At 33.5% G+C, this 15,349-nt stretch overlaps 6 protein-coding genes across 6 annotated transcripts; 5 read left to right on the top strand and 1 right to left on the bottom strand.

Moving 5' to 3' along the window:
• The first annotated feature begins 547 nt into the window (after window positions 1-547).
• Window positions 548-1,071, top strand: LOC107628817 (auxin-induced protein X10A-like). Its single transcript, XM_016331422.3, has one exon. It carries the CDS (start codon window positions 609-611, stop codon window positions 873-875), a length of 267 nt encoding a protein of 88 aa, XP_016186908.1. The 5' UTR covers window positions 548-608; the 3' UTR covers window positions 876-1,071.
• A 2,309-nt stretch (window positions 1,072-3,380) lies between these two features.
• On the bottom strand, window positions 3,381-5,049 carry LOC148569760 (auxin-induced protein 15A-like). The gene is made up of 2 exons (XM_088508344.1): window positions 4,857-5,049; window positions 3,381-3,942 (listed from the first exon to the last, which is right to left on the bottom strand). The coding sequence occupies exon 2, from the start codon at window positions 3,888-3,890 to the stop codon at window positions 3,621-3,623; it is 270 nt and encodes an 89-aa protein (XP_088364470.1). The 5' UTR covers window positions 3,891-3,942; window positions 4,857-5,049; the 3' UTR covers window positions 3,381-3,620.
• On the top strand, window positions 4,736-5,405 carry LOC107628813 (auxin-induced protein 6B-like). Its single transcript, XM_016331418.3, has one exon. The coding sequence runs from the start codon at window positions 4,961-4,963 to the stop codon at window positions 5,231-5,233; it is 273 nt and encodes a 90-aa protein (XP_016186904.1). The 5' UTR covers window positions 4,736-4,960; the 3' UTR covers window positions 5,234-5,405.
• Window positions 5,406-6,576: 1,171 nt separating this feature from the next.
• Window positions 6,577-7,121, top strand: LOC107628822 (auxin-induced protein 15A-like). Its single transcript, XM_016331426.3, has one exon. The coding sequence runs from the start codon at window positions 6,711-6,713 to the stop codon at window positions 6,951-6,953; it is 243 nt and encodes an 80-aa protein (XP_016186912.1). The 5' UTR covers window positions 6,577-6,710; the 3' UTR covers window positions 6,954-7,121.
• A 594-nt stretch (window positions 7,122-7,715) lies between these two features.
• On the top strand, window positions 7,716-8,464 carry LOC107628802 (uncharacterized). The gene has a single exon (XM_016331405.3). The coding sequence runs from the start codon at window positions 7,871-7,873 to the stop codon at window positions 8,240-8,242; it is 372 nt and encodes a 123-aa protein (XP_016186891.2). The 5' UTR covers window positions 7,716-7,870; the 3' UTR covers window positions 8,243-8,464.
• A 2,430-nt stretch (window positions 8,465-10,894) lies between these two features.
• LOC107632265 (disease resistance protein RUN1) lies at window positions 10,895-14,809 on the top strand. Its single transcript, XM_021118001.2, is given in 6 exon segments — window positions 10,895-11,452; window positions 11,642-12,743; window positions 12,822-13,097; window positions 13,235-13,765; window positions 13,767-13,988; window positions 14,079-14,809. Coding segments are annotated over 6 exon segments (3,213 nt in total). The 5' UTR covers window positions 10,895-10,952; the 3' UTR covers window positions 14,661-14,809.
• The last annotated feature ends 540 nt before the right edge of the window (window positions 14,810-15,349 follow it).

Raw genomic sequence — 15,349 nt, 5'->3', positions numbered from 1 at the left:
ATCTATAGTCTGATTGGAGCATGCTTTGAACTTTATGAACATATCCACTGGCATGTTATCATGTATGCTAATATGCTATGTTGGTTCTCTTTGTAACACTATGTTCAAATATAGCAATCAGGTCTTGCTCATGGTTTACAAATTTGATAATTTATCACTCTGGTATGAGTTGGCACCTTGTAGATGAATGTCAACATCAATGTCAATCTGAGGGAGGAAAAAAAAAAAAGAAAAAGAGAACGTGTGATGTCTAAAGCATATGTACTAATATATTATCTACGGTTTAATGCATGAAAATATTTTTGGTGTCACCTATGCTATGCATATGTCTTTGCTTTCAAGAGAGTAATTTGTTAGCCACTGTATCAGAAAGTGGGGTATCCAATCCTTTTCAACTTAGCAATCCACAGTAACACCTGCAAGACAATGCCATGTGATCCCTTATCACTCATCAAAAATAATTTCAGTTGGAAATTGATTTGAAGGTTCCCTTAGCATCTATATATACCAAATTTCTTGAGGTCTAAAGCAACACAACTCATTTGCATCCTCAAGTATCCTAACTCAAATACTTATTTCTCATACAAGTTCTTTGAAAAATATACAATATGGGTTTCCGGATTCCAAGTATTAGAAGGGCAGCAAAAACAATTTCCAAGGGACTTGAAGTACCAAAAGGCTACCTTGCAGTCTATGTTGGAGACAATATGAGGCGGTTTGTGATTCCGATATCATACTTGAACCAACCTTTATTTCAAGAATTGTTGAGTCAAGTTGAAGAAGAATATGGATATGATCATCCAATGGGTGGTCTTACAATCCCATGCAGTGAGGATGAGTTTCTAAACATCGATTCTCGCTTGAATGAGATGTAGATCATGCTATTCGGGTGTAGATAGATTAGTTGAGAGATATATTTGTACAGAAGGCACCTCTTTTTTTTTTCTTCTGGAGAGTTTCCATTTTGCATTCATTCCTATGGAATTGTAAAATGAATTTTCTGAATGAGAAAGTAGTTATGGCAAGATACTGTTGCAACTTGAAACACCTCTTGCTATTGTTATATTTCAATTCTCGGATGAACTAACTCGTTCAAATGATATACTTAACAAGTGAATATAGATCATTAGCTAGCATTTAAACTTTGTCATCTTTCTTTATACTAGAGTGAGACCCGCGCAATGCGCGAAGAGATAGATTATTTATACTATATAGTATATTTTAATAAATGTTATATTAAAAATATTTTAGAGAACATATTATAAATAGATTTTGAATTTATTTATTTTTAAAAAAGACATAGGTTATTTATATTAGAGTTATACAAAACTGCATTTTTTTTTATTTTTTGATTTGCATTAATGGCTACACTTTGTCTTTTCTTGCGGTTTTTTTGTTTGTAAATAATGAAAAAAATAAATGAATGAGAATGAAAAAATATAAAAATGTTATATTAAATTTAAGAAATTTTTGACAATTAGTATAAGAGATTAAGAAATGAAGAGTAGTAAGAGTCTTAATATCTATAAGTTGTAGAATTTGAATATTTGTAACTGAAATTTTTTATAATTATTATTATTATGACACTTTTAATGTATGTTTATTGCATTTAATTAGTACTTGATGTTTCAATTGAATAATAATAGATAAGAGTTTTTTGTTTTAATTTTTTTAAAACATTTTACTAAATAGTGATTGGTTGATTTTCATCTATCAATTTTGGGTATTAACTCTTCCGGTCTGTCGTTACCACTGCAAATCCTTCTACAACAAACAGAATAAGACATGGTCAAAGAATGATAATCCATTCTAAGTAAATTGTGGAAGCACATGTGAAATAACAATTTGAAAAAGAGGAACACGTAAATATAAATTGTGGAAGAAGTACTGCACATGTAAAATAACAATTTATAATTTGATGATGAAATATTGCAATCGATAGTATATAGGGAGCAATAATTTTAAATGCACATTAATTTTGGTTGTGAGTGTTGGACAAAACCGTTTACAAAAGAGGAATACATAAACTTGTGCTACTTGCAATGAGTTCACAATTAAAATGTTATTATTTATAACAAATAAATAGGGCTATTGAAAATGATATTAAACAATGAGAAGAGTAAACGGCAAAGTTGAAAATCTTTAGGAAGATACTAGACAAATTTTCTATGTTGGCGGCGCCGAGTCTGAGACCCAGAATCAAGCTCTGGCAGGGAAACCGCAAGAGGAGGAATGGAGTTTGCCCTGGTTTCTACAATTTATGCAATGCGGCTCTGTCGGAGATGGACCTCGCGATGTACAATTTGTTTCGAGGAAAAAACAATGGCTCATAGAACCGGAAGAGAATGGAGGAAATAGGATGGGACCGGAAGAGGATGGAGGAAATAGGATCTTGGTATGGAGAGGTGCTAAGAGGGTGAGGGTTTGAAAAAGGTAATAAGCTCTTTGGTTTTGAGAGCTTTTTGTTGGGGTAAATGTTAATTTGTGTTTTTGTTGTTTTAGAAATAAGGATTGATTTGGAAAAAATTAATTTGTTGGTTTTTATTGTGTTTTTTAGTTGTTTTTTTGTGTGTTTTTTATGTGAAAATAAAAGTTGATTTGACAAAATTTGAGTGGTGGATTCTAAAATTTTGTCAAGTAAGCGTTGGTGCTAACGTTAGTAGAAGAAGAGAAATAACTTATAAGTAATGTGGGTAAACTATGTATCTACTTTTATATATTAAGAATAGATTCCTTTGCAGAGAAGCAAGAAAGATGTACATAACAAAAATCAAACACAGATTATTGCAACTTTCTCACTATAGTTTAGTTCAATTTCTTTCTTTCATTTTCTCATGACTTTTTTTCCAAGTTATCAAGTAAATATATTTGCAGAATATGTATGCTAATGCATGAAACTGGTTAGTGGCCCCTTCATGAGTTGCTTCCTTCTTTATTTTGTTACTTATGATTATTAAATTTTGTTAGCATTCAGATTCATAGATAAATCAAACCCGGCAATGTAAGAAGCATAGATTACTACACCAAAACTAAATCACCATGTTCTTCAAAGCTTAACAATAGGTACCAGGTGAACAATAATGATCGAAATAGTTAAACAGTAGCGCCTTTCGAGGTAATAGAGCTGGTAACCTGCAGACCCCTGCTTAGAGATATTAGGTTAATGACTTAAAAGATAAGTTATTCATGCCATAAATTATCAGCTGAAAATATTTATGTATCTGGAGTCACTACCTATAATCAGAGATCCAGCTTCTAATTATAGTTTTCATGAACAAAAACAAGCCAGCAGTTACAACTATAATAAGTTTGATCAGTATCTCCAACACAAATACTTAGCTTAGCTTAGTTCCCATAAAAAACTGATAGCCGACTATATACTAACTGAATTTGAATAGGATCTGATGCATATATTTCAATTAATTCTGATTTAACAAAAGTGTTTCGAAAAGAACTTGTCATATATAATAGATTTCTCATTCAACCAACTCTTTTCCACTTCCAAAGGAATGATACAAGGAAGAAACAAAAAGAATCTTCATAATAAAAGAAAGTGCCTTCTGTACAAATTTGTCTCAACTAATCTATCCTAGTCTGTAGTCTCCATTAACATGATTTATTTACAGCCCATTCAACCGAGAACTGATGTTTTGGAACTCGTCCTCACTGCATGGAATTGTGAGATGTCCATTTGGATGATCATAACCAAATTCTTCTTCTGCTTGGTTTAGTAATTCTTGAAACAAAGGTTGGTTCAAGTATGATATAGGAATCACGAACCGCCTCAGGTTGTCTCCAACATAGACTGCAAGATAGCCTTTTGGAACATTAGTCCGCTTGGATGAAGAAATTGATGTGGCCCGTCTAATGCTTGGTAAGCGGAAAGCCATTGTTTCTTGTTGCTCCACACAAAAAGCAATATATATTGTTCTTGAAGGATTGCTGTGAGAGAAATATGTGAGTTCTATTACTTGAGGAGATGCAAATGATTTGTGTTTTCAGAGAAAACAAGATATAGTGTATATATAGTTGCTAAGGGGTTCCATTAAGCAATTCACAAAAGAAATAATTTTGATAAGATGGGGTCTACTAGTGCCAACTGACAAAGGGATCACAAGACATCTATATTAATGCACAGGTGAAGCCTAATTCTTGTTCTTGCATTGTACTATTGACATGCTATAGACATCTCACATGTTTCTTAGGTACTGATAATGAAATGAATAAATTATTATCAGGACCTTATCCATAGATTTGTTAAAACAAAGTATTCAAATGACAGAAGTGAACCAAAATTAGGTACTTTCTACGGAGCCAATATGAACCTCACCTTTCAAGGGGAAACACCATGGAAATTTCTCAAACCATGGGAAACATGATGCGGCATTAGACTTTATTTGCATATATATATGTCTATTTTACTGCCAGTGGAGCAATCTGTTGGCATGCTCTTGATGCATTGTCTCCTAAGTCCATTATCAATAGCTTTCAGCTTCATAATAATTCATCACACAGATATATACAGTTGGCTGTATCACCTTACCATTGAATTGTGTTTTCAAAATGATGAAAACAATGCAGGTTACATGCATCAATCATGTCTACAAAAATATGGAGTATGCTATAAATAATGTATGAACTAACATTTAAGAAGCTAAGCTCTATTGGCCTGTTTTTGGAGAAGGTGGGGCATGCACTTAGCACTCTTAAACAATTGCTTACTCATTGTTAGAGGACTCTAAGACAGCATCATGTGATCTCTATATGTATGGTCCCCATCCTTAAACCCAAATCAAATAATGATTTCTCTTAAGTTTCCTTAGAGTCATAAAATCTATAAATACACTTGCTCTTACCTTCAAAATCAACAAAACTCATTGGCAATAAGCATCAATACTTGAACACATTCTTCTTATAATCTCTAGAGCTCTTTCTTTTTCTTACATACATACAAAGAAAGATGGGTTTCCGTTTTCCTGTCATCCGAAAGGCATCATTCTCTGCTAGGCAAGCAGCTTCAAAATCTGTAGAAGTCCCAAAGGGGTATCTTGCAGTGTATGTCGGAGAGAACCAGAAGCGTTTTGTGATTCCCATTTCATATTTGAACCAACCTGCATTCCAAGACTTGTTGAGTCAAGCTGAGGAAGAGTTTGGATATGATCATCCCATGGGAGGTCTCACAATTCCCTGCAGTGAACATGTCTTCCAGTTAATCACATCTCGCTTGAATTGATGATGAATCTCACACTATAGGACACTGATATAGATTAACATAGACATGTTGTGTACAATAGATTAGTATAGAGCATCAGAATGACATTCAAAGAGTATGTCTTCTGTTTTTTGTACGATGACAAATTGACAATGAATTAAATTCAGTTACTCAATTATTTCTGTTTATGAAATCTTTCAATTCCCCGAGCAATTATCATCTTATATGAGCAAATAAATTTGAAAGCAGGAACAGAAAATGCCAGTAAGAGAAAGATAACTCAATTTTGGATGAAGTTAATTTTCTGTCTTTGAACCAATATCTGCAAACGAATTATCATAAGGTTAAATAATTCCATTGAATAACACTACCATACTTCTAGAGAAAAATCTTTCTATCATACCATCGACAGTTTATCTATAAATTTGTATGTGCAGATCTTCTGTTCCTCCTCTGCGTCAAATTTCCAAAACTCAAAGATATCAGGGATGTATCTGTCATATTTCAGTGCTACTTACTGTTTCTTGGCTATTCCATATTGTTCTCATTCTAACTAGCTCAGTAGATAAATTAGAAAAGTGGAAAAATATTGAACCGATTTCTTTGGTATATACTAACACTGAGCTCAAAAACTCTGGATAGGCTCCATTGATAAGAGAATAAGTATTCACAAATCTGAGAAATTTAACACATAAATCAAGTAGAGTTATTTTAAAAGTTTCTTAATATGCATGCTATTTACACAGATTTTAAGGGTAAATTACATTAACCTCCTTTGAGATTAAATAATATTAGACATAACATTATTATGTAATTTCATCTAACCTCAAAGAAAACAAATAATTTATCCTAATTCTGAATGCTTTATTGGGTAGATTGTATAATTGATGTACCTCTTGAACTACTTGCATAATGGAAGTACCTTCCTGGATGGTACAACCAATACATAACTACCCACCCTAAAGTAGACAATTATTACTATTTTAGTAACTAGTGTAAGTGGTTGGCTCAACTGTAGGACCATACTTCATTTTCATGTCTTCTAAGTACTAGTAGTATCAGGTACGGTATTTTCCACAAAATGTGGTCTTCTATGCAGATAAGATTCTATTAGGAGGAGCCTAAGTGATATGTTTTGAAATTGTCTGCTACATAAGAAATAGGCCATTAAGTTTGCCATGCAATTATTAAGCTTATTTTGTTGTAAAGTCTCTTTCTGAAGGTGTCAACCTTGATGGCTTTGAAATTTGAATTCTCAAATCTTAAGTAATCTTTTAATCAAACACCTTGAATACACTACCATGTGATATACCATATAAGCCCTTGTGGGCTTGTCTATATGAAGACCCCATCAAATAGTACCCTAATAAAGAGACTCTCATGTTATATCTTATGTCTATATATACACACTATGACTATGGAACTCTCAAGCAATTCAAGTAACTCACAAAGTTATAATTGAAACATTTCCTTCTTACACAAGCAACAGAAAAAAACAATGGGATTCCGTTTACCTGCTATTAGAAGGGCATCATCAGAAGTTCCGAAAGGCTATCTCGCAGTCTATGTTGGAGAGAAAATGAAGCGGTTCGTGATTCCTGTATCATACTTGAATCAACCTTTGTTTCAAGAATTACTAAACCAAGCCGAAGAAGAATTCGGATATGATCATCCAATGGGTGGTCTCACAATTCCTTGTAGTGAAGATGCTTTCTTAGATCTCAAGTCTCGCTTAGCTTGAAGTAGCTACTTATTAATTAATCATAGTAGAGAAATCTGACATAGATTATTATAGATTAGTCGAGGAAAATTGTACAGCAGGCACTTTTGCTTTTCATTTTTGTCCTTTTTTGTAACTGCAAAATGCAATCTCATTGATATAGTAATGAACAAAAAATTAAATAGTTCATCTATATTAGATATTCTTTTATCATTTCAATTTATTGTCACATGAACTCTATATCAGCTTATAAAATGAGAAGAAAATGTTTAATAAATGAATAATTGAGTAAGCACATAATAAGAGGAGTTAATAAATAATGAAAAAAAAAACACGAAATTTTTTTGAAAATTCTTTTATATAAGAATATTTTAAATTCTGTTTTTAACTAAATAAAATATTTCATAAAAATTCTTAAAATTATTTCTATTAATATTCAAATAATCCTAAAAGATACATTCCCTACGTCAAATATATTATTCAAACACAATTTTAATATTTTTATTTTATTATGAAAAAAAGAGTACTGAGATAGTTGAGATTTTTTTAAATAAAAAAATTAAAAAATAGCTGGCCTTCCAATTTTTTTTTTGTAATTTAAACGGAGCTAGCCCAAGAAGGAAGAGCAGGCTAAATCTAAAAACTAGCTAAATGTTTTTAATTTTTATTTAGCTGGCCCTCCTTTTCATGGAAAATGAGCAATATGGCCCATAATTAAAATTTTCAGCCCAACTTGGGTTTTTATTCTTCCATATTGTGTTTTTGTTTTCTTAACCAACTAAACTACCGCCGCCTCTGTCCATTAAAAAAAAAATCACCGCCTAAATCCAGAAGCTAGCTGCGGCTGCGTAGGTCGGTCCAGACTCCGAGAAGAAGAGGTTTTGGTGACTTCCCGTCTTCCATCGCTCAATTCGGAACTCCGAATCAAAATCGCAGAGATGTCTGATCCGTACGAGCGGGTGAAAAGTGGAAGATTGGCCTTCAAAGGAGGAACCCTAGCCACTCGCACCAAAGGCATCGACAAGAAGAAGAAAAAGAAGAACAAGAACAAGAACCCCAACGAACATGATGAAAACCCAGCCATCGACGAGCAGCAGCAGCAGCAGGAAGGTGAGGAGGTTCAGCAGCAAGGTGAGGGATCTGCGTCAGGAGAAGCGTACACGATTGACGCCGCGAAGCGAATGAAGTACGAACAACTCTTTCCGGTTGAAGCCAAGAAATTCGGTTACCAACCCAAAACTAACTTCAAGTCCGTTGAAGATGCTCTCGATGACCGCGTCAAGAAGAAGGCTGATCGTTACTGCAAATGAGTACTCCTTTTATTTGTAAGAATTCACCTATTACCCTCTAGTCCTTTACCTTTCGCAATTTTTAGGGTTTGGAAGTTGAATTGAATTGCTTGAGGATGCAGCCATTTTCGGCTTTGTGATCAATTCTGATTTGTACATTTTGAATGAGCTGCACTGAGATTAAAATCTTGTGTAATTTATCTCTCTTTCTTAGTTAATACTTAATACAGTGATTAGCCTTCATTACATTGTGCATAAAGTTTTATTTTTTATTTTTAGAAAAGAAAAGGAGACTATATAATTTATTGGTAATTGCCTAATTTGTAATTTGCAGTTATTTATGAGATCTCATAATTCTTTTATGTAATACCACAATAAAAATTTGCTACCTGTGCTTCAATTAGTGACTTAGGGATACTCATTGGTCAGTGATACTCATTGCTTCCTTGATCCTTGTTCCTGTTACATGAATTTTACTTATGGGATGATAAAATTAGAATTAGTGGGTGTATGCTTGTATGGAGTTTCATTTTTTTCCCCATGAAAAACAGAAAAAGTGATCATATGAAGGTGCTGAGGGGTCAGGATGATGTTTGTTTTCTAGTAAAAATAGGGATAGTGAATTAATGATTTCAATTCTATGTCCGTCGACTATGTTCCATTTTTTTGTGGTTGAATTCCTTAAACAACTCACCAAACATAGCACCACCGTATTCATTACAAGAGCAACGAGAACCAAACATGGCACTACCATATTCATTGCAAGAAAATTCCTTCTTTCAAACGCAACAATGCTCTTACTATTCTCCGCAAATCCCCCTCTTTCAAGATCTGCCACACTGTCCCTGAACCTTGAATGCACCAATTCAATGATCCTCCTAAGCCTGAGATTGGCGGAGGTGATTGCAGTGATGGTGGGGGTGGTGGCGACGGTAGCGGCACTGGTGGTAACAGTGGAGAAGTAAAAGAGAACGATGGAGATGAAGAGTTCAAGGTTTTGTTGGATTTTGAAGCGGTTATGAAGGAAGCGGAAGCATGTGGTGTGAAGCTTCCATTGGATATGGTGGAGGCAGTGAAGACCATCGGCATTCGAAAAAATTTCCTTCAACGTTACTTGGACTTACATGTGGGTTTCTTTCAAAGTTTGAATTTTTGGGGAAGGAAAAGATCATTTCAGTGGTTAAGGTCGATTTGGTGTTTTTGTGTTGCAGGGATTGACTTGGTCAGTATGGCTATCGTGTGTGATGAAGCACTGCTCTATTATGAGAAATTGAATGCTTGTTGACCCTCGTTTTCTATTTAAAGTTGGAATTAAGGTTTGTTTCTAAATCAATGAAGTGTTACATACTTACATTTCCCCTGCTTGATATAATGTAATCGTCTGGCTTACACCAAATGAAAATAGTTGTGACTATGGAATTGATAAGTGGTGTTACAAGATGCTAGAATATTAGGAGAGGTAAAGAGATGAAAAAAGTGAAGGAAAAAGATTTGCAGATCCTCATATGAACCGTATCTAACATACACGTTATGGTTATAATGGTAAAATCACAAAGTTGTGTGTTTATCTTTAAAGAAATTTTGTGTGTATTTATTATCATAAAATTTATATTTTTTTCCAATAAATTTATGTGTTTTTTTTATATTTTTCCTTCAAAAAATTGTGTTTATCTTTTAAAAAAGATATTCTGTATTTATCGTCAATAATTTATATGTTTTCTTCTTTTATTTCTCTTCCAAAAATTGTGTCTTTACCTTAAAAAAGCTTTTGTTTACTGTTGTAAAATTTTTATACTTTTCCCAAACTTTTCAAAAAATTGTGTTTATGTTAGAAATTTCTGTATTATCATAAAGTTTCTGTGCTTACTGCTTAGTGCTTAGTGTAAAGAGTATATGCTTTTTCCTTATACATTTCTTCTTTTCCATTTTTTTCTTGTTAGTCACATTTTAAAAAATACACAAAAAAAAAAAACCGAAAATGCACAAGAAAAAAAAAATAGAAGAATGGAGGAGAAATAAAAGATCTAGAAAAAAAAAAATTAAAGGTGGAAAAAGAAAAAGACACAGAAGGAGGAGGAGGAAAGAAAAGGAAGAAAAGATGTTGGGAGCTCAGCGTGTGAATAAGAATATAAGATAAATGAAAAAAATCACTTAAAAATACTTGATTAGAATCGATTATAAAATTGACATGGTCACAAGCATTTTTGAAATCTAAATATACGCTAACATAATAGCAATACATTTTTTTAAAGAATTTTGAAAAATAACAATTTAAATATTGATAGAGAATTGCAGTGAAATAATCAATGTCTCAATTGACAACTTATATAAAATCAATCATCCATTCTTCCTTTAAAAAAAATACAAATATATATCTGCAATTTTAGATTCAATTTGCACCTTACAATATTTGTTGTTTGCTTCCATTTGCATGGGAATAGATAAAAAAAATGGTGCAATAATTGAAGGAATGCGAGTTTACATCTACTGGCACTATTAAAGGAATGCGCATTATGTTGGAAAGTAATATAAAGGTTAACACGTTACTGATCTAGTAAAAAGTATGTCTCCCACTTCAAAGTGTTTTCTTCTATTCATGCTGCCATGCTACGCTATCCAATCACTATGAAGCCACTATATTTATACACTCTTCCCCGAATCCTCGGTATGCATCTCATTCCCATACAAACTAATCCTGATTGCATTGTATATTCCCAGTGCACACACACAAATGGATTGCAAGAGAATCCAAAGCACCCTGTACCATAGTAAGAACTGGAAATATGATGTGTTTGTGAGTTTCAGAGGAGAGACTCGTAACAACTTCACCGATCATCTTTTTGATGCTCTCCGCAGGCACGGCATACTTTCCTTCAGGGATGATACTAAGCTCGAGAAAGGAGGACCTATATCAGCACGGCTTCTGCAAGCTATTGAAGGATCGCAGGTTCTAATTGTGGTCTTCTCAATGGACTATGCTTCATCCACATGGTGCTTGCAAGAACTCGCGCAGATAGCTGATTGCATTCAAATACCGGGACACCGTGTTCTGCCTGTATTCTATAATGTGAGTCCATCTGAGGTCAGAAAGCAAAGTGGAAATTATGAAAAAGCCTTTATGGAACATGAAGAAAGATTCAAAGATGATGCAGAGATGATGGAGCAAGTGCTAAGATGGAGGGCAGCTCTAACACAAGTAGCCAATCTCTCTGGCTGGGATGTGAAGGATAAGTGAGTAATCAGTTCTATGTTTTGCTATTTATTCTTTTGAAATAATTTGATCACCATTCCTAACATTAATTAAGACATTTCAAAGATTTCATTGAATATAATTATGGTTGATAGATATGTAGGTTTTCTTTTGCTGTCTTAAGTGAAGATTTTTTGTTGTTCTCCTTTGTTTTTTCTTGATGTATTTAGGTCACAATCTGCTGAGATTGAAAATATTGTCAAAGTGGTAACAAGCATTCTGAGTCCCAAACAATCATCAAGTGTATCTAATGATATAGTTGGGATGCATTCCCCTGTACAAGAATTAGAAAAGCTTCTAGTTTTGGACTCAGATGATGATGTTCGAGTTGTAGGGATTTGTGGAATGGGTGGCATAGGAAAGTCAACTCTTGCCACCATCTTATATGAAAAAATCTCACATCAATATGATGCTTCATGTTTTGTAGATGATGTAAGTAGAATTTACGAAGGTTATGGTCCACTTGGTGTACAAAAGCAACTTCTTTGTCAAGCTTTCATGGAAGAAAATTTTCCAACGTGCAATCTTTCATTGGCAAATAATCTGATTCAAACTAGGTTACGGCATAGAAAGGTTCTGATAGTTCTTGATAATGTTGATCAAGGGATTCAATTGGAGAAGTTGGCTATAAAACCGGAACGGCTAGGCAGAGGAAGTAGAATGATCATAGTTTCCAGAGATGAGCATATATTGAGAGAGTATGGAGTGGACGACGTTTACAAAGTTAAACTCTTAAATGATGAGAATGCTCTCTAATTGTTTTGCAGAAAAGCTTTCAAATGTAATCATGTTGCAAAAGATTATGAAAACCTGACAAATTCTGTGTTAACATATGCTAATGGACTTCCGTTAGCAATTAGAGTATTGGGCTCATTTTTGTTTGGGCGAGATGTCTCTGAGTGGAGTAGTGCATTGGTTAGACTGAAAGAAAATCCAACAAAAGATATCATGGATGTGCTACGAATCAGTTTTGATGGACTTGAGAATATGGAAAAAGAAATATTTCTTGAAATTGCATGTTTCTTTCACAATGAGTTTGTAGGATATGTAAAGGATATTTTGAATATTCGAGGTTTTTATGCTGATATTGGTATAAGAATTCTTATTGATAAATCACTCATAACTTGTAATCACTGGGGTTGGATTGTTATGCATGATCTGTTGCAAGAGTTGGGTAGAAGTATTGTTCGAGAAAAATCACCCAAAGAACCAGGAAAATGGAGCAGGTTATGGGATCAAAAGGATCTAAGATATGTCAAGCAAGAAAACAAGGTAAAATAGTTATTGGTAATATTATTCTTTACTACTATTTTTAGAATCTAAATAATTTTAAAAGGTCTAATGTTTCAGACAGCTGAGAACGTTGAAACCATAGTTATGCGAACATATGATGAAGCTGGGAAAGAGTTGTCAGCTGAAACTTTGTCACAAATGAGTGGCCTGAAATTACTCATACTTCCCAAAGGAAATTTTTCCGGAAGCCTGCATTTTCTTTCTAATGAGTTGGGATATCTTGATTGGAAAGAATATCCTTTCACATATTTGCCATCAAACTTTCAGCCAAATAAACTAGTTAAATTAATCCTTAAGTATAGCAACATCAAAGAACTCTGGGAGGGAATAAAGGTATGATAGATATTATTGTCTTTATTCATGTTGATTTTATTTAAATGAAAACAAGAGGACAATTTTCTCATCTTTCTCTAAATTAACAATGAGTTGGAAAGTAGTTATGATGCCCCCTTTTTTTTGTTTTGTTGTAGGATCTACATAACTTGACACATATGGAACTATGTCATTCCAAAATTCTGGTAAAGATACCAAATTTATCACAGGCCCCAAATCTTGAGCACCTAGATCTTGAAGGATGTGTTAAACTTGTTCACCTTGATGCTTCCACTGGTTCTCTAGAAAAGCTTCATTTTTTGAATCTGAAAAACTGCAGAAGTCTTGTTAGTATTCCCAATAGCATATTTTGTCTTAATTCACTGTATGATTTAAATCTATCTGGCTGCAAGAGATTGTTTAAATATCAGTTGTTAGAGAAATCCAGGCCAAGTAAGCAATTGAATGCGGGTCAAAGTGTAGAAAGGCACATGACATCATCCATACGCAAAACTCTTACAAGGCCTCTCCAGTTTTTGTCTTCTAGAAGGCGTGCCAATTCAGTTGGTTTGTTGGTGCCTTCTGTGTCTCGTTTCCCAGCTTTGGTATCTCTTGATATAAGTTTCTGTAATCTGATTCAAATCCCTGATGCTATTGGACTGTTACGTTGTTTAGAAGATTTAAACATAGGGGGGGAACAATTTTGTGACGCTACCTCATTGCATCAAGGAACTTCCCAAGCTGACTTGGTTGAATTTGGAGCACTGTAAGCATCTAAAGTGGATGCCTAGTACCCTTTTGCCGATACGAGGAGGTAGCAATGGAGGAATATTTGTTTACAACTGCCCCAATTTGAGTGACACGGAAGGTTGTCGTGTGACAGTTATTTCATGGATGATAAAAATGATTCAGGTGCCAATTTCAATTCCTCGTTTGTTTTCCCTTTTGGCTTCTCTATGTATATTATGAACTGATATGGATAGCTAATTTCTTTGATTCCAGGTGAACATGCAATGCCCTTTAATTAAATGCAAATTTGAAGTTGTTATTCCAGGAAATGAAATTCCAAGGTGGTTCAAAAAACAGAATACGGGTGATTCAGTGATCTTGGATCCATATCCCATTCTGGATGACAATGATTGGATTGGCATTGCTGTTTGTGCAACATTTGTTTCACATCATGCTCCAACTCAATTGTTTGAAGAAACAATAGATCATCAAGATCTAATTAGTTTTGGTTTTCGTTGTACTCGTTCTGATGGGAACATTTATTCCCGAGTTCCAATATGTCTTAAGAAAGATTTGATCACAACTGAAGTAGATCATATGTTAAGTTTTATCTCCCGGGAAGTTTTCATTAATTTTTATGCAAGTCATATAAAAGAAGGAGCATCAGATCTTCATGGTATTAAATTGCATGCCGCAAGTGATTATCCAGAAGAAGTAGTAGAAGTGAAGAGGTGTGGTTACCGTTGGGTATTTAAGGAAGATTTGGAACAATTTAACCCAACTATGATGTTTAGCGCCAATTCTTCAGTTCAGAGTCCGAAGCACAAGTTTCTGGCAATTGAAGATCAGCAATAAATAGCATTCTCTTATTGTTTAATGGTTCAGTTCTTCTAGTGGCTTTTGCTTTACATTTACAAATGTGTTATTGTAATTTAAATCTTTTTTAATTAAACTACTATAACATAAACATCAATCAATCAAGTTCTTAATTCTGCAGGTATAAACTTGCTTCAGTCATTTTTAAAAATATTGGATTCAAAATTAAATATTCAATCGTAAGTTTATTCTGATGTCATATAATTATATAGATTAAGTTAAAAAATATCCTTAAAACATTAGTTCAAATGGTAAAAGAAGAAATTTTATCTTTTCCAATACACTAAATACATAAAAAGAAACTTTAAATGTTGACTTATACGTTATATTTTCTATGAAAAGATTTTCTTATAATATCCTTAATTATATATATAATAAAAACAATTTAAGGATCCAATCCAACCAACAATGGGTACACCTTTGTGTCTTTTAGAAGAAAAACTTCTAAATAAGTATAAACTAGAATGAGACTCGCGCCACGCGCGGAACGGTAAATTAATGATAGTATATAATAAATATGAAAAATTGTTATGTTTTGTAGAAATAAATTAAATATGTGTAAATTGAAGTTAAATTTAAAAGGTATTTTATTTTAAATAATTTGTAGTACAAAAGATTTGGATGGGAGTTGTAAACATTTTTAAATATTTTTATTTGGTGGTTTGATT

Source organism: Arachis ipaensis, chromosome B3 (assembly GCF_059453495.1).
Source record: "Arachis ipaensis isolate K30076 ecotype BB chromosome B3, ASM5945349v1, whole genome shotgun sequence".
In the NCBI taxonomy this organism is placed as follows: Eukaryota; Viridiplantae; Streptophyta; class Magnoliopsida; order Fabales; family Fabaceae; genus Arachis; species Arachis ipaensis.
Note: the sequence above shows the minus strand (reverse complement) of the source record. Positions and strands in the feature narration are given on the sequence as shown.

Coding starts and splice junctions, on each gene's coding strand:
- LOC107628813 (XM_016331418.3), top strand. CDS start 4,961: ATGGGTTTCCGTTTTCCTGTCATCCGAAAGGCATCATTCTCTGCTAGG.
- LOC107628802 (XM_016331405.3), top strand. CDS start 7,871: ATGTCTGATCCGTACGAGCGGGTGAAAAGTGGAAGATTGGCCTTCAAA.
- LOC107628822 (XM_016331426.3), top strand. CDS start 6,711: ATGGGATTCCGTTTACCTGCTATTAGAAGGGCATCATCAGAAGTTCCG.
- LOC107628817 (XM_016331422.3), top strand. CDS start 609: ATGGGTTTCCGGATTCCAAGTATTAGAAGGGCAGCAAAAACAATTTCC.
- LOC148569760 (XM_088508344.1), bottom strand. CDS start 3,890: ATGGCTTTCCGCTTACCAAGCATTAGACGGGCCACATCAATTTCTTCA.